The sequence below is a fragment of the Apus apus genome, chromosome 7, assembly GCF_020740795.1.
Source record: "Apus apus isolate bApuApu2 chromosome 7, bApuApu2.pri.cur, whole genome shotgun sequence".
Lineage (NCBI taxonomy): Eukaryota > Metazoa > Chordata > Aves > Apodiformes > Apodidae > Apus > Apus apus.
In genome coordinates this window covers 391,082-410,126 of record NC_067288.1, presented here as the reverse complement: position 1 = coordinate 410,126, position 19,045 = coordinate 391,082, and the positions used below count along the sequence as shown (strand labels likewise).

The window sequence follows — 19,045 nt, the reverse complement described above, 5'->3', positions numbered from 1 at the left end:
AAATAAATATGTCATTTAATGAAAAATAAGACTTGATAAGTATAGGATACTTCTTTTCAAATTACATCATTAATTAGAGCTCCCTGGAAATACTTTCCAATTTTTTTAGGATTTCTTTGGTTTATTATTATTTGGTCTTTTAAAGCAATCTTTCAAAAGCAGCACAAAGTAGGTGAAATAATTGGATGTGACGCTGCACTGCATTACCTCATTATGAGGTACCTCATTTAATTCTTAATTCTAAAGTGTATTTCAAGTATTTTGCCTTTTTTTAATGAAGTATCTTTACTTAAAAAATAAATACATTTGTTTGAACAGTAGAGTTGCAAGTTTAATCCAAGACATGTGCTTGATCTTGTTGAATACCCTGCAGCATTCAGTGTAAGGACAAAGCAGTGTGGTCACCCTGTGTAATAGCTGTAGCAAGTATTTAATCATGAGATGACACTTTTACCTCCTTCTCTGCCTCACTAAGTGCTTAACATCTGTTGTACATCAGCTGGCTCAGTAGCAGATGATGAGTACTCAGCGAGGCAGATGCTAAGTAAAAAAAATGAAGACAATTTAACAAGAAGTGGATAGGCAGTAAAATCCCCATTACCTACTTTTCCAGTCCAGTATAAATCTGCAAGACAGCTACACCAAACACACTTCCAGGCATCTCTAGACTGTCCTATTCTTGATCTTGTGGGATCACCTCTTGGGAAGGACAAGTAAGTCTCCAAGTGCTTTGTTTCTGTGCTGTGATTTATAACAAGAACATTAATTGCTGCTAACTTTGATAAAGGTCTTGATGGGAATGCACTTTTCTTCTGGGAATCAGGGTAAAACTGCCCACTGCACAGTCACCAGACGGCCCATGAGTGATAAGAAGAATGGATGAATTGGTTTATTGAGCCTTCCACAATGAAAGCAGTGCTATCACCATCACTCCAACATGCCTAAGGTGACCTCACCATGGCCCACTTTGCAGGTGTGTCAGCGAGATTCTCACTGACAACTGCAAATCCTCCTCCATGCAGCTGTTCTGAGTTCCTATCTTCCAATTTCACAGCTGGCTCCACTGCAGCCAGTTCCTGTAAAGCTGATCCAAAGGTCTGAGCCATGTGGCCCACGGTGACAACAAGGCGAGTGTACTGTGAGGTAGAGAAGGAATGGGAGGCTTTGCTAAATGTACGCAAAGGAAAGTCTCTGCCTGGAGGGATGTCTCTGCTAATAATCCCCTGTTAGGATACACAGAAAGAATATTAATTAGCTACTACATCTTTATGGAAATGTTTCCTTATGCTACAGTTGCCTCCAGCATTGATGAGGGGAACAAAGGAAATCCAGCTTGATGTGACACTCCTCTTAGGTGGCTGTACTACAGATAAGGGGCTAGATGAACCAGGAGGTTGGTTGTGGGATCATCTTCCTGGGATTAGTAACAATCTAAACTGAATCTGTGTTGGTTTCTGGGAGTAAAAGATCTTGGTCTCCTTTTACTCATATTTAAAGAGAATCTTTACAGACCCTTCAGCCCTGTCTCCCACCATACTTCAAGCTGGTGCCGATTGCTCTCTGTAATACTGCTGGATTCCCCTCCCAGCTAAAGTTAGGAGCTTGGAAAGATGTTCCCATGAATGTAGCTTGAGAAATGGCCTCTTGAAGCCCCTTCCTCTGTATTCAACTGCACAGAAGGTAGATGTAACAATGAATGAACTAAAGGGAAGAGAAATCTGGCTTAGAAAAAGGAGCAGGAAAAGTAGATGGGGTTTTGAAATGAAAACTCCACGGAATAATATAAGATGGAAGTGTGCAAGTAGCTAATTTAGGGGTGTCTTTGGAGCTTCAAATACATAGAGCTATGAAGCAATCGTAGTATAATTATGAGGACAAGGCTTCATCAGATTGCTTCTATAGATCTCATTTAAATACTTCATCTGGAGGAGGAAGTGGCCCAGAAGGGGCTACTTAGACAAACTGGGTTCCTTTGTCAACAGACCTGCTGAGACCAAATGCAGCGGTCCAAAGCAGTCTAAGCTGTAGCTATGAACTGCATTTGCAAGCAGAACAAAATGTGCCAGCAGCTTTAGTTTGCAGTGGAAATGCTGGAATTAATATCAAAAGCAGGCTTGATTGAAAGGTCTTCATCTGTAATGCAGCAAATCACAAAAGCTATTGAAGAGTGCATCCAGATTACTGTGTATTTGAATGTTTTTCTGAGGATAGGAGGAGGCAGAACCCATGTTCTTCAAGTATTTTATTCAAAACAGGATTAAAATAGAAAGTTCTGACACTGGAGGTAATTTCTGAGCTGGAAGCTTTAAAATATTTTGTAGGATAATTAAAAATCCTACTAAAAAAAGAAAAAAAAAACCCAACCAAAATGCAGTGTGAAGATCAGACTAAGCATTCTAGTCCTGGCTTTCTGTATGGCTGTAGTCAAGCCATTTGCTTTTTCCCTTTGATAATTATCTTAATTTCCCCCCCCTCCCAGTTTCCCTGTGTGGATAAATTATCTATTTGGTTGTCTCTAGATGCTGCTGTGATATAAACAACCAATAAACTGTCATTCATTTCCTTCCAGAATGAGAAGTATTACACCAAAGCAGGAATCTCCCAGTAAAGAGTAATGGTTTTCATTAAAGAACAAAAAATGTTCTGTATTCATACCTTATTTATAGAAAAAAAATAAAGATCGTGAGCTCACTGTGTTCTTTTAATCTCATTTTATAATAACTGAGAATAACTAATTTTGAGCAAACATTCAAAGTTTTTCTTTAGAAACCACTTTTAAATCCCTCCTCAGTGAAACTAACGCATTGCTACTGGAAGGAATGAATTTAAGGAACTTGTCTTTCAGGAGTAGTTTCCAAAAGTTAACATGAATAAACACCAGGAGATGGGAGCAGACAAAATTTCCTTGCAGAAAACAAAAAATAAGGAATATATGCTTCTGATACAACATTTCAGAGCCTGCAACAGTATATATTTTAAGGCATTCTCAACACAGTTATTTTACTTATCCTTGGTTATAAACACTGTGGGATACCAAAGGCTCCGGAGGATCTCTATCATTAAGAAATAAAACCACAATCCCCTGAAAAAAGTCCTTGCAGACCCAGTCTCAGGGGCTGCAACTGAACCAGGGAACAAGGGTCATGATGGCATTAGGGAATGAGGATGATCCTAAGTCATGAAAATGAATGGTAAAGTGAGATGTATTTGCATTTTTTACTGGGAAGAGGGAAATGATGATGGGGTTTCCATATATGAGAAGCAGCACAAAAGTGACTTCAAATAAATAAATAAATGAGCTGTGCTGAATCACAATCCAAAACTTCAGAGAGACTGTGTGTACTGTCTGGTTAAAAAATCATTCTCTATTGTATATATTTACTATTATTTCTATAATTACTAGGGTAACAGCACTACCAAGATGTCCCAAAGAGGATTCCATCCACTCTTCTCAAGGCTGTTGTACTTAGAATAAAAGCGACAACAGGAAAAGCCTGAAGACAACATTCATATGGAAAACGCTGGAGTCTTTTTCTGGAAGAGTTTCCAATCCAAGTGCAAATCAGAGAAAAGGAATAGCAAAAGGATGGAGGATGTGCTCACAAAGCTTTCAGAGATGTAGAGAGGGGATGATGAGAACTGGAGGTGGCTAACTGCAGAGCCACAAGCTAAAGTACAAGCCTGGATCTTTAATATTCCCTGTGTCTTGCAGAGGATTTCCTGCTGTGCACACTGAATACCACTGAATAGGAAGAAACAACTCCAGAAATAGCTCCAATATCCTCAGGCAAAGGGATCATCCATTATTTCTCCTGCTTAATCCATACACAATCAGTCCACACAGGCTTTGGAGGTATCTTTAGATGCCTTTTGCTGGATAAGGTGACTCAGCATTTCTGTGAGAGAGATTTGGGTGGAATCTTTGCCAGACTGCTGACTAGGGCACTTTCCCTCACTGCATTAATCTGGAGGTGCTGCCATTTTGTGGTGCTTTTGATTGACAGCAGAGACAAGCAGGCTTGTCACTGGGAAAAGAAGCAGGGCTGCCACGCCACCCCCTCACCTTGAGGAGTAACTGCCTTGCCTCTGCAACACACAATCACTCTCTGCTGGCAGACAGACTGAGCAGCCCAAATCCACACCTAATCCAGTGGTTTTGCACAAGGCTGCTCACAGCTAGAACTGACATTACCAGAAAGTTAAAGGAAAATTGACCCTGCTCCAATGTTGCTTGTTTGCTTGACTTTGAAGTTAACCCTTCCCAGACTCTTGCCCAGAAAGGCAAACTGTATGTGCTGTAAGGAATGCAAATTAATTTACCTCTGTTAAATTAATTGCTGCATAGATTGCCTTTCCCCATATCATAGAATCCCAGACTGGTTTGGGTGGCAAGGGACCTTAAGGATCATCTAGTTCCAACCCCCTGCATGGGTAGGGACACCTCCCACTAGACCATGTTGCTCCAAGCCCCATCCAACCTGCCCTTGAACACTTCCAGGGATGGGGCAGCTACAGCTTCTCTGGGCAACATGTGCCAGTGTCTCACCACCCTCACACTAAAGTCTCCTCCTCATGTCTAACCTAAGTCTCCCCTCTTCCAGTTTTAAGCCATTACCTCTCATCCTCTCACTACAAGTGCTTGTAAAAAGTCCCTCCCCAGCTTCCCTGTAGGCCCCCTGAACTCTTAACTCAACTCTTGAAATATCTATACCCTTAGCTCCAAAAAGAAAGGATCTGTTGGGCACTACAAGACTGCTTAATTTCCCAGGATCAGCTAAGGGTAAGAAAACTTGAAGTGCCATAGCAGAATCTCTAATGTATCCTGCTATATCCTGCTATATCACAACAATCTCCCAACTTCTATGTGAAGAAGATATTAGAGTGAAGGCCACTGTTATAAAGAGGGGAGGAAAGGGTTGTTCACCTCAGTTGCTGTGGGAGGAAGCCTTGTTTTCTTGCCAGGGGGTTACTGCAGTTGGTACACACTGGTCTGCAGTTGGATTGATTCTTTCTACTGACATTACTTCAAATTCCCTACTGAAGTTGAGCATGGCTGTCAAGGAGGCTGTTTTATAGTCCCTTAACATTTTGAAAGATTTAATATAGTTCATCTTTTGGTCTTTTACAATGTGCACCATGAAAAAACAACTTTGCTTTGTAGCCAACTTGTATCCAGCTACTGCTGTTCAGCATGGAAATCATGACCCCAGTTTAAAAATCTGGAATGCCAAGACATAATCTCCCACCCCAAATACAGGTTCTTGGTACTCCTGAGTCTCCTGTCTTGCTACCAGAGTCATGTCGGCTCTGAGCAGTGAACCTCATTTAGTGCATGAGCAGCACCTCTTGTGTTCAGCACTACAAGGACTCACCACATTTACAGGCTCAGGAAGCCTTTCCAATTAAAACCACATTGCCCTTAGTAGAATCTATAAATGTGAACTAGAGTATCTGTTCTATTTTCTTTTGCAAGTTTTTTTTCTTGGTAACAAGTTTACCCCAACTGTTCTCTGCTTTATAGTCCCGATAAGACAGCAATTTCCATTTCCTACCATCTGTTGCTAAATTTGCAATTTTCCTCGAGCTCACTAGGTATATACATGTCTATTTTTTTGGCTGTGTTATAATTTTTAATGCTTTTTTAAAATTCAACTTAAAAGTGCTCTATTGCACACCCTATTAACTGCTTATGTGTTTGGTTTTGATGGACCATTGCTTTAAATCTCCAAGCATCTGTAGAGACTAAAGTGATTTTGCTGTAACATTATTACTGTGTTCCCATGTTTGCTGTTTCTGTTTGCTTTTGTTCCTAAATCTCCACATAAATGTTTGTCAGATTTAAACCTCCTAATATCTAATATCTACAAAATCTGGCAAACGGCAGAATTATCAAAAACATTTGAGTTCTTCCATGGGTTATGAAAATAAGAAGGTGTCCATAGGAAAGAGATCAGATTAAGCTGCAAAGTGAGTTATTACAAGTAAGTGGCTAAATGAAGTTAATTTTCTATAGAAAATTATAGCTTTTAAAATACATTTAACATGTCAATAATTTGTTTGGTCCTTAACATAGTTACTGAAGAGCACAGAGTTCAGAAATGTGCATTTAATTTGTATTACTCCTCTATCAAGGTGGGGAAAAAAGGAGCTGAAATCCTACTAATTTTAATTGTAAAAAAAATGAAAAAAATACTAGTAATCAAGGATAATGTAACTTGTTATAAAAAGCATCCTCAGTCATTATAAAGTAAGACTCATGCTTTAAGTAAACATCCTGTTCATATACTCCCATGCTCAACCAAGTATTTCCCACTCTTCCAATATCTATGTAATGACCCCAACGTCCCCTAAACCCCTTCCAGTGGTTTTATATTCCTCATTCTCCTTGAAGGGTGAATTCCACAGAGGAACACTGAATTTCCATGCAGTATCTTTCCTTCTGTGAGAGCATGGGAGCTGTTACGACTCCAATCATCATGGAACTATTCAGAAGTTCTCTGCTGCAATAATCTACTTTTATGGGAGTTTGGCAGATGAATGTAAAATAACATCATCCCCAGCTGTGCTGTTTTGTGTCAAGCCATCCCATTCATCATCCTCAGTTTTACTTTGCAGGATGCAAAGTCTTACTGCCACCCAGGTGCCTTCAGACACAACCTTAACTGCACTTTAAAAACTCTTTTCTCCAGGAATGAAGCACTCTGTCTTTTCCTTGCCTCCAGTGGAAATGTGAATTCCACACCTTCTGATGGCAACAACATGTGCACCACAGCCTAGAAATCTGGGCACACAAGTAAAGCCTCTCAAGTTTACCAGTTTCCATACTTGAATGCAAAGTGTTGACTACATTAAATAATAATAATAATGAAAAGAAACAACAATCAATTATTCTGTTTCTTTACAGATTACCTGAGCTGATTCAGCACCTGTATTTTTCTGTCTTCAGAACTGTAGATTTTATATCAATGATTAGGGATTGTGATCTGCAAATGTTGCAAGGCATTTCTTCTTGTGTTTGCTATCAAGGCGAGGCATCTGAACTAGGAATGGCATAAAAATTGCAGGGATTTCACATCTAGTGGTTCCATTTCACTACTGCCTTCACAAAAAGGGAAGAAAGGATATTGAGAAACTTCAAAGGCAAAAGAGATTGAAAGAGTTTTTTTGCAAGTTTGGGTGAGACCTGCCATGGCATGGATTTCCCAACTGCACAGCACCATTCATCTGGACTTGTGGAGCTCTATCACCAGATGACTGGCTCCTATCCAGAAAAAAAAAAAAAGAAAAAAAGAAAAAAGAAAAAAAGAAGAAAAAAAAAAAAAAAGGAGAAACAGGCTTTGGAATCCTTATTTGCCAAGATTTACAGGTGCCTCCTGAAGAAACTTCTTTAGAAAGCTTCACTCCTCTCTGTCAGGACACTAATCTCTATTCAATACAGAGAAATTCGGCCTTTCCTAGACAGAGGGTCCATTTTTATCTTTGAAGTTCATCCAAGCCCAAGTTGCAGCAGCACTTAGGAGCACAGATGCAGCTATTCTGTGTAGACTTCCTTTTAAATATTTATGGGTGGAAACGTGTTTCTCAGCTTTTATGAGGATTCAGGATTCTGGCTTTTATGATCTTTCACTCTTCTCTTAACCCACAAGGAAAATGTTTCCTCTCCAACACAGCTGACATTAGGTCCCAATGTGGATATCCATAGAAAAGCAGAAGAAATACAAAATCACTTAACATGGAACAACCTCATACCAGTGGCATGATTCATTAAACTCTGGACTCAGCAAGACAGAAAATGCTACTCAAGTGCTTTGCAGTGGGTTGAGGGCTAAAGGGATGGAACAGAAAGCCTGCTTGCTGTCATGGGATTTGCTTCAGTGGGCTCTCCTGGGAGCTTGGTTAACTCCAGTGGTGGAGGGAGCTTGAGGTACAAGAGTTAGCAGCTTGGCTGTCTGTCTCACAGCACCTTGCCCCCATCTTGCTCTGCCAACCATCTCATTTGTGTTTAAGCTGTATGTCAGCCATCACTCTAGAAGTGCTCTAAGCCACCAGTGCTCTCTGCAACTCAGACACTGATGAAGCAACCCACACAGATGGCAAGCTTTCAGCTTACATTAAAAAAATAATCTGTTATTGTTCCCATTTTTGTCCCCAAATTAAGACTACTTTGTCCAAAAATAGTGGAAATAATTGATGCACAATTTCAAGGTCATTATGCCTTTGGTTCTTATAAGGTCAACTGAAGAATTCTTTAGGGTTTCTTCTAAACCATCAGCCAGAAGTTTCTGAAATTTGGAAGATTAGAAAAAAACAAAACCCACAACCAACCAAAACCTAATAAAGGTTTAAGATAAAGATCCTGATTTTGGCCTCTATTGGAAAAATCACTGTTTAAAGTAAGGGAAGAGAGTCTTAGGAAATAAGCAGTCTAAGCAATGTTGAGAGAGGCTTCTCAGTGCTGTTTTTCAGAAGGGCAGGCATTTTAAAAAGTGAACTTCTTTCAAAACTTCTTTTTTCTTACAAAGTCTTCTACATTAATCACACTTTATGCAACAAATGCTGACATTTGCTGCACTTTTATGTAATGAGGAGAGATCTGAAGTAATTTCCGTCACATGGGTAGAACAGAAACAATTCATCCTTTAAGAATCTGACACAAAATTGAAGAAAAATAAAAAATACGAAAGTTTGGCTCTCTTTTTATCACTAAAACCTGGAGAAAATAAATTTTGTGGTAGATCTGACAGGAGCTTCACAATGGAGAAAAAAGCTCGACTCTCTGCAGAGATTGCATTTTATTTTTAGCAATTCTGGAGTTTTGAACAAGTATGTTCTTTTATTAATGAAAAGTAGGCAAAAAAAAGAAAAAGGTGATTCTGGGTAGAACTCTGAGAAGGTTTTAGTTTGGTCTGATTTGGTTTGGGTCATCTTCTTACTTTAATATCTTGACTATTGAGAGAAGTCAGTCATTACAGATAATAAAATAAAACTACATTAGAAAATTAGCAAGTGCCACCTTCTGTTTGGAGTGTCAACAATTTTTATCACTCCTGCTCCTTGCAATTACAGAAGTCCTTTATTTTATACTTATGACTTGTGGTTCCACGTATGGCTTCTTGAAAACCGGTAAGACTATGACTAGGTTAAAATGCTAACAAATTCAGGACTGTTATTGATAACACAGTGCTTCTTATCCATTCTCTGTGGGATATTTATGGCATTTTTCCCAAGGAACAGAAATACCTGGGGAAAAAAAAATGCACAAATGTAGATCTCTTTGGGCACTAACAGCTTACAGAAAGTCTCAGTAATATTTCTATTTTATTTTCTTTCCAGAACCATACAAAACAAGACCTAACAGTATATGTGAGTAGGGTAATGAGTTCTTTGCAGACAATAAATGCCCAGGGCAATTAATGATTGCACTGCTAATGAACATTTCTAACAAGCATCTTCTGTCACTCTTCTGTTTCCTCCTATTTTTGTTTAGTTTGAAAGCAAATGATCCTATTCCAGGCACAAGCAACTGGAGAAAAGAGAGCAGAACCCAGTCTGGAATTTTTCCTAACTCTAATATTACTCAGAGTAAGAGCAGATATATCATCTACTGCTTATTAAATGCTTTGAATAACTTTTGAGACAGAAAAAATAGCCAAGTTGGATCTAGTCAGACCAGAAACAAGGTTACACCTCGCTAGACATAGCGGACGTGCTGGGCTGCAAACTCTGGAGTTAGTTTGTGTCAGTCAGGGTCTCTGAGTGCAGCCCCGGAGCTACACTCAGTTGACAAGGAATCTGTCAGGAATGTAAATGTTCTGACAACACAGAATAGGAGGTAAACACCTCAACAATACAGCTTTTCCCTGGGTGACATTTGTCCACACAGCACATGTCACCACCACGACTAGCCCTTGCTGATGCCCTCAGCTGAGAACACAAAGAATAAACCACAGTGGAGTTTGTTAGTTACCACGGAATTGTTTTCACACCCTCCAGCTCGGATCCCTCCCAGTGAGAGATGAGACATGTTAGTGCAAGCCTGAGCCTGCTCCCCAGCCTGTCCCCCTGGGAGCTCCTCAGGGGCTGGATGCTTCCCAGCTGTCTGCCTGGCACCCCTCTGGAGGGCTACATGGAAGAGGAGAAGGACGAGGGGAGGGGCAAAGACAGTTTCTGGCTCCTGTCACACCATTCCTGTCAGCAGAGATGTTGAGTTTGCCACTTTCTATTATTTGGGGTAAACAAACTGTGCACTGACTTTACCAGGCTGTATATAACTACTCGCTTCAGTTACCAGTATTGAATTAATAATCTGAAATTCCTATTTTTCCAGAGATTTTTTTAATGTTCACGAAAAAACAACTGCTGTTGTATATTTTTTCCTACTGTTTCTGCCCATAAATTACTCCCCCCTTGACAGCATTCACAGCAATTATGCACTAACTGATTGCTTATCTAGTAGTTCTGTTTCAGAAAAATTAAATTTGTCTCCCTTCACCCTTCAATATGTACCTTATTCTTTCCATTAATTTCTCTTGCTCCTATCAGGAGCACATAAGGAAATACAGAGAATATAGCACACCAAAAATTACTGTATATTTTGCTTATCAAGACATAAAGGAACAGTGACAAAGGATGGGGAGAAGATTGATGTACTTAATGCTTCCCTGCCTCAGTCTTCAGTAGTAGGTCCAGTTGTTCACTGGGTACCCTGAGCTGGAAGACAGGGATAGGGAGCAGAATGGAGCCCCCTCACCCAAGAGGAGATGGTCAGTGGCCTGCTGCACCCCTTAGACACACACAAGCCCATGGGGCCCAATGGGATCCACACAAGGAGACTGAGGGAGCAGGTGGAGGTGCCCTCAAAGCCACTTCCACAATCTATCAAATGTGACTCCCGTTGACAAGAAGGGCCAGAAGGATGATCCAGGGAACTGCAGACCTGCAAATCTGACCTCAGTGTCAAGGAAGGTTCTGGAGCAGATCAGCTTGGGTGCCATTATGCAGCACGTGCAGGACAACCAAAAGACCAGGCCTAGTCAATGTGGGTTCATTAAAGGCAGGCTCTGCTTGACGAATCTGCTCTCTTTGTATGACAAGGTGACCTGCCCAGTGGATAAGGGAAATTCTGCAGATGTGGGTGTACTCTTTCCTGCTTAAAAAAGTGGCTGGATATATGGGCCCAAAGAGTTGTGGTGAATGGACTACAATCCAGCTGGTGGCTGGTCACCAGTGGTGTCCTCCAATGCTACTGTTGGGTCCAGATCTGTTTAATAGCTTTATACATGACCTGGATGAGGGCAAGAAGTGCAGCTTCAGAAAGTTTGGAGATAATACCAAGTAGGGTGGAAGTGTTGATCTGCTTGAGGGCAGGAAGGCTCTGCAGAGGGACGTGGACAAGCTGGATCAATGGACCAAGGCCCATTGTATGAAGGTTCAACCAAGCCAAGTTCTGGGTCCTGCACTTGGGTCACAACAGTTCCAGGCAATGCTCTAGGCTTGGGGACAGAGTGGCTGGAAAGTGCCCAGAGGAAAAGCACCTGGTGGTGTTGGTCAAGAGTGGCTGAGTGTCAGCCAGAGTGTACCCAGCTGGCCAAGGCAGCCACCAGCATCCTGGCTTGTGTCAGCACTAGTGTGGCCAGCAGGACCAGGACACAGATCATCCCCCTGTGCTGGGCACTGGTGAGGCCATACCTTGAATCCTGGGGTCAGATCTGGGCCCCTCAGGACAAGAAGGACATGGAGGGGCTGGAGCGTGTCCAGGGAAGGGCAGCAGAGCTGGGGAAGGGGCTGGAGCACAAGTGTGAGCAGGAGCAGCTGAGGGAGCTGGGGGTGTCCAGCCTGGAGACCAGGTGAGGGGAGACCTGCTGGCTCTGCAGCTGCCTGAGAGGAGGTTGGAGTGAGGGGGTTGGTCTCTTCTCCCAAGGAACAAGTGATAGAACAAGAGGAAATGGCTTCAAGTTGTGCCAGGAAAGGTTTAGTTTGGATATCAGGAACAATTTCTTCACCCAAAGGGTTGTCAGGCCCTGGCCCAGGCTGCCCAGGGCAGTGGTGGAGTCCCCATCCCTGGAGGGGTTTCAAAGCTCTGTAGATGTGGTGCTGAGGGACATGGGGCAGTGGTGGCCTTGGAGACCTTGTACCTCAACTTCTGAGTGAGCTACCTGCATAAATTGCATAGGACTTAGCAGAGGTGAAAAACAGAAGACTTGCTTGTATGTGTCCACTCCTGTGTTGATGCAGATCTCAGGACTCTTTACCTTGTTTATTTGTGAAGTTTTTGTGATTCAGCCCCTGAACAACTGGTTTTCAGAGCACTGACAGGTGTGACCGGCCAAGCAGAGACCTCTTTGTCCAAGCAAGACAGCAGAGCAATGAAAGGTTTTGCCTGCAACATGGATATGCACTCCTCTGCATCAGCTCAAGGACTGTTCAAATATGCTCTTATCATACAGGTGAAATCTGGACAACACTGCAACGTTCTGGTCTCAGGGATGGCCTGAAGCCCAGGGTGCTCCAAGATCCAATATTTCACTCCCATGTCCTTGCCTGACCTCTGGCTGCATTTGTGGTATTCATTAACATGCTCCTTGGAGATAGGGGGTGCTATCTAGACAGGATCATGGCCATCACATCACATATCATGACTACAAAGACAGATGGTCATCAGGCCAGGAGCAAGGAGAAGCTGCCAAGCCCATAAATGTATGCCAGGATCTAGCCACGTTAGGTAATTATTTTAAAGTCTAGGCAGCCAAGCCTCCTGAGTCACCCCAGTGCTGGCTCTGCTCTTGCTTCTACAACTGATTCATGTGGATAGGTGATTAAGATATCTTTAAATCTGGCCTGAGGGAAGGTCCTTTACAGCAGTTTGGTCACAGTAAAAACCAAAAGGCCAAAAGAAAGCCCCTCACTATTGTAATTCTACACTGGGGATTCTATGTGCTGAATGCTGGGTCTTTACAGCCAAAATTCTGCAGCAGCCTTTCCTTAATCTCCCCTTTCTTTTTAAATATCACAAGTCTATACAAGAAAATGTTATTTTAAGCTGCTTGTGTTTTTCTTTTCTTCACATTTTCAGGTTTCATTACTGATAGCACCAATTGCATTAAAAAGGAAGTTTGGATAATTGGGTTGGAAACAGCAAGGGGTGTTGGTAGGTGAAGGGAGTGAGGCAATTTGTAGAGGAACTGAGAAAAATGGATACTCTAGATACTGTTTCATGACGTAGAAGAGCCCAACTTCCCAGTTCCCAGCACTGGACTGTACAGAGGAAAATGGTCTTCCAAAGGAATATGGGGTTTCTGTTCCTATTTTCCTCTTAGAGGAGAGCCCACAAGAGTGAGTGAAACAATTTCCTTGAGTCATTTTTTGGAAAAAAATTCCTGTAGAGCATGTGATGAAAACAACCTCTTTGTGTTCTTGAAGTGCTGCACCATTAGAAACCCAGCTCTCCTTGAAAGAAGCCCTAATCCAAGGACAGATGCTCAGAGCAGCTTACTCTGATGTATATTAAAATACGTGTGAAAACACACATATACACAAGAGTTTCTCTTGGCTTGTCATTGTTATCAGACCTGGTAGTTGCAGGCCTGTAGATCACATTTTTATGGCTGTCACGTCAGTTTTAAATAACTCTAATCCCCAATCCAATTAAAGGTATCATCTCAAAGCGGATCATTTTCTTTCCTTTGAGGAAAGATGCAGACTTATTACTCGCTTTAGTAAAGCAGCCACTGCCAAACTGACCTTCATCTTATCTCAGATGCTTTCATCTTATCACCTTCCTTTTCTGTGGCATTCAACTCGCAGATGTGCACCTTATGTGTTGGATCCAATCAAAGTTTCCACTGGAAACTTTTTTCCATTCCTCTCTGCATTGAAACTTGTAAATCTGTTTTTAGCTCCCATGTGCAGTATCTTACTTGAAGAAGAGAATTTTCTGGTGTTTTTTGTAAAGCCACCTATAACCAACTGTAGGATGCAAGGAACTAATCCTCTGTAATATCCTGGGGGCCTGAGTTTAGTCTACACTACCTTTTTTGGCCTTATTTCATTCTGAAGAAAGCAGATTTCAAGGCCTCAGTCTTCTGATGGACTATGTTATAGATCCTATTAAAAAGTCAGGTGTCTGCAAGCTTTTTTCTGGGCTGAAGAGAAGGCTGAGGTTCAAGTCCCTTCTCTGAAGGGACAGTATTCAGGCCCCATTTTGCTCTTAGGGCACATGAGTATTTTGCTCTGTGAAACTCAAAAAGCAGATGAAAATGAGAAAATTCAAATTTGTGGCTCTTCCTCCCCTTCCAAGCTGTCTGTGGGCAATTCCAGAATAAATTAGGGGTTTGAAAAGCAGAAATCTTTCTGCTGTTCTTCTGTTTGATGCAGACATTATTGCCTCTGGTGATGAGCTCCTTCTCAGTCTACATGAGCTTCAGAGCATATTTCTCCAAAAGAAATAATAAAACCCTTTATGAAGATAAAGGACTTGATTCAACTACATGGCTGCTAAGAATGTCCCTACTTTCAGGAACAAGGGTTTTTATATGTTACTCAACATTTATTTTAAAGTTATTAAGTAGTTTTGTCTATATTTGCCTGCAGTTTGTGTTACCAGACTCAGATCCTTTCAAAAACTGACTAGATTTTAGGCATAACCAACACCCTCACTGTAAATAGATGGTAATATTAAGCATCCACTCTTTTCAAAAAGTCCAATACTGACATAGAAAGGAGGTTGGTGCATAGAGCACTATACCGTGCTGAGGACATTCCCTCACCTGGGTGACATCAGCCCAGGAACCAACCTGAGTGACACAGGAAAGACTGAAATCACGTGCTCAACTGGCACTTCCGAAGGAAGAAATCTAGGAACTTTTGATGGATCTTGGCATGATTTCCCTGTCAGGAAGAGGAACAATGGTCTGTTTCGTGTTAATGAAAGCCAGCTTAAAATCTTGGAAGAACCATCTGGAACTTGAAAAGATTTGCAAGGGACAGAATAAAACAAAACAAAGTAATCCTGTTCCCATCCCCACCATCTACCAGAGTGGTGCAGTAAGTAAGACACTGTTCTAATCTCCAGTGCAGACTGAAAGAATCTATACATTCTCCTAGCTGGAGAATATAAACTGTGTTTAAAAAGGAGACAGGAATGTAGTTTCTTTAACTTGCAAGTTAATGGGCTCTTTTCTACTAGAATGACAGTAGGAGAAGATTCAATACTATTTTGGGCCAAGGATTAGAAAATTTAAATATATATGTAATTTAGCCTTAAGATTATGAAGTGGCTTGGTTCTTCAGGAAATCTGAACGAAGTTGCAAGCCATTCTCCCAATCTGATTAACTGAATCCCACATTAAAACAACCAAGTAATAATTTGTTTCCTGTTCAGTAACAAAATGTTGAGGCCAGAGAAAACACACAGGTATTTCCAGTCACAAATTATAACCTTGACTGTCTGTAGGAGCTCCTTCAAGTGTGACCAAACAATTTCTGGCAGACTACATATATAAATCCCTATAAAACTCACAGAAAGTTCTCATGAGTTATATTAAACTTTTAGGACATACCTCCCAGCTGCAGGAAAGAGAAAACCAGGTCTCACTTTTCACATATCCCTTTAAAAATCCTTTGTATGTAGTTTCCAGTGACTTGCGATATACAGAATAAAACTAATCATGACTACTTTGTTTTTACTCACTGCCAGCACCATAACCTTTATTAAAAACTGAAGCATTGGTCCTTTAATCTGGAGCTGAAAAGACAAGTGCCCATAAAATACCATTTAAGATAGTATTTATATCACTATTAACTCTCTCTAATTTCTCTTTCCATAATAAAATTCATCCCTTACTATCAATAGCAGAGCTCAAACACTAATCCCAAGCAGTTGTTTGGAAAGGATTAAATTTGCTTCCAATTCCTCCTTCTTGTTTCTTTGGAGCCTAGAAAATCATTAGCTCATGAAGCTTTGCTTTTTGCTTTGATTTTTGTCTTCCCTAAAATACAAAGGATTTTAGTACTGGGTTTTGGTTTTCTTATTCCAGTCCCTTTTCTGCTGAAATGTTTCTTTTTACAGAAGAATAATTCTGTAAAATATTCGGAGCAATAATTCATGTTTTTCCAGTGCATCACCCACATTTTTATTGGTGTACTTACCTGGCAGCAGTTCTGGATCAAAAAATTACATCCCTTGTTAGAATTAGGTGTATTCTCATCACAAGAAGCACCTGAATCTACTCTATCAATATCTGTGTTTTCCTTCTCCTCACTATCCATCTTTCCCCCACTGATATTCCAAGGCTCTATTTCAGTCTATCAGATTTTTTTTAACCAGATTTGGAAATTCAACCAGTTTCTTTTGACCTATTCCCCTCGCTTCTCAGTTTAAAGCTCTTCTTATCAGCCATAAAAGCCTTGATGTCAGAAGGCAATTTTCCCAGATAGTCAGATGGAATCCAGCCTTTGAAAATGCTCTTTTAGTAAAGTATTCCCAACCCTGCCTTTAGCACTGAGATTGAGCCATCTATTGATCATCATTATGTCATCATGTGTCCCTCTCTACTGGCTGGGAAAAATTTTAGGGTAGTCACTAAAATGGCACATAATTCTCTTAAAAGGAAGTGATGATATTCCCAAGTTAGAGATGCATTGCAAATCAAACTTAGGAAAGTTTAGTACCACTCCCTGTAAGAGGCAAAGAGAAAGAAGGGAGCTGAAAGCAGGGGAGAGTGAGGTGCCCCTGGGAGTTCTGGAACACTGAACCTAAACTAGATTTCTTTCCAATCTACAGAGATCTGTGCCTTGTGCAGGAGTCACTGGACCAGGCCCACGATGCTCGTGCTCAAAACAATAAGCTCTTTAAAAGCTAATTCCTTTCAGATTTATTCCAGTGTCATTCCACTAATCTCAATACAGCAATTTTCGATCAGCAACCAACTAAAACCACTTGATGTTAATACACATTTGAGCAGCTAACTTCTAAGAAGGACTAAAATACTTCTCTTTCCTTAGGCATCCTTTCAAATGGAATTCATAGCTGCCAAATGAGACAAGAAATCAATAGTATGTAAAATATAATGTAGAGTGACCTGGAAAGTTCTTAAAATAGCTGTGCTTGCTTCAGAACAGGCATTCAGTGTTTGGTACACAATTCTTTGGCATGGTTTCACTTGGCCAAGTTCCACTGGAAAGGCGGTTCAGCAGAACAGGCAGACTAAATGGGATCAACATCTAGGCCATATAGTCTTTTCAAGTAGAAAAGCCATCTACAAATCAGGTTTGAATTTGAATTTTCCGTTGTATTTAAGAAAATGTGAAGGGAGAAATACTGAAAGCTGGGATGGGTCAGCTCCATGAATATAAAGATTCTATCCTGTACATACTCCACATGGTGGACACATTCCCACACCTTGAGTTTCTCAGGTTTTCCCAGGCTTTCTTACCTCTGCCTTGGCATGCGGATGAGTGGCTGTTTATGGCACCTCTTGCTGAGGCCAAAGAGCTTGTGCACAGTTTTCTGGGCCTTGAGGAAGAGCTGCCTCATGCTGGTTTCGAGCTGCTCATAGCGGCGTTGGAAATTAGAATCCATTGTCCACAAATGCATGACAGTGGATGTGTTCAGGAAGTAATTCATGGGCAGCCTTTTCATAAAGAACTTGAACTCGTCTGAAAAAGAAAGAATTAATAGGCTTGCATGACATAGTTACTGCTATTGCTGCAGAAAAAAACCTAAATTGTGCTTTGATTTTCCTTCAACTTTTGCCTTTTTGGAATGGAAGTTGTTAACTCTTTCAAAGTGGAAGAGTGACTACATTTTTAGTGGTAATATTAGAATAAAACCAGCAGAAGTCAATATTTCTATATTTATTAAATGGACATTAAAGGGAAATACAAGCACTGCCATTATTTCTCAACCTGGAGAAGATAAAGATGAAATAAGAATCAGTTTCCTACCTTCAAATCAAGGATCTGAAAGTAAATGCACATTTAAAGATCAACATATATTGAATCACTTGCAGAAGATGGGAAACTGCTTTACAAGGACTACATCCCAATATGTAGGAAATGCAAGGAAATGTGATTTTACAGGCCACCTCTCTTTTAGACATGTTATTTCACCTGAGACAGGCCATTAAAGCCGTGACTATCCAAAGTATCTGGAATTGAAATCGAGCCATTCAAAGCATTTTACGGTACTTTGACACTTCAAAACTATCTCCCATCAGTTCTTTTTGACTCCTGTCCCCACCTCTAAAGTGGTAAAAAGGAGTTCTTAAATCAGAGGATCACTGCTATTGTGAACATCCCATGCTTTGGGATTTGTTCTGGCAGTTCAGATCACATAAGATACACAGACTGAATCTTATTAATGAAGTGTTATTAATCAATGAGTCTGTTTTCTTAAGTAGGACAATCTGCAAGTTGATTTATAATTTTTGAATCTAAACAAGCTTCCGTTTAAAAGGGCTCTAATTACTGGGGGGATGGAGGGGAGAGAAAAAATGAGAAGCACAGTTGACTTCACATGTTTCATAGAATCATAGAATCCTAGGGGTTGGAAGGGACCTCGAAAGATCATCTAGTCCAACCCCCCTGCCAGAGCAGGGTCACCTAGAGTACATCACACAGGAAGGCATCTAGGCGGGTTTTGAATGTCTCCAGCGAAGGAGACTCCACAACCTCTCTGGGCAGCCTGTTCCAGTGCTCTGTCACTCTTACAGTAAAAAAATTTTTCCTGATATTCATCTTAAACCTCCTATGCTCCAACTTGTATCCATTACCCCTTGTCCTATCACTGGTCTTCACTGAAAAAAGCTTAACTCCATCGTCTTGACACTCACCCTTTACATATTTGTAAACATTGATGAGGTCCCCCCTCAGTCTCCTTTTCTCCAAACTAAAGAGACCCAGCTCCCTCAGCCTTTCCTCATAAGGGAGATGTTCCACTCCCTTAATCATCCTTGTGGCTCTGCGCTGGACTCTTTCAAGCACTTCCCTGTCCTTCTTGAACTGAGGGGCCCAGAACTGGACACAATATTCCAGATGTGGCCTCACC

General features: G+C 41.0%; 1 protein-coding gene across 4 annotated transcripts in view; it reads right to left on the bottom strand.

Annotated features, from left to right (window-relative positions):
* BRINP3 (BMP/retinoic acid inducible neural specific 3) overlaps positions 1-19,045 on the bottom strand; it is a 129,267-nt gene that overhangs the window by 4,678 nt on the left and 105,544 nt on the right. For all 4 annotated transcript variants that reach the window (XM_051625230.1, XM_051625232.1, XM_051625233.1 and 1 more), the window contains one exon: positions 17,433-17,655. In XM_051625230.1, coding sequence (XP_051481190.1) covers positions 17,433-17,655 — 223 coding nt within the window. The remainder of the gene's footprint in view (positions 1-17,432; positions 17,656-19,045) is intronic.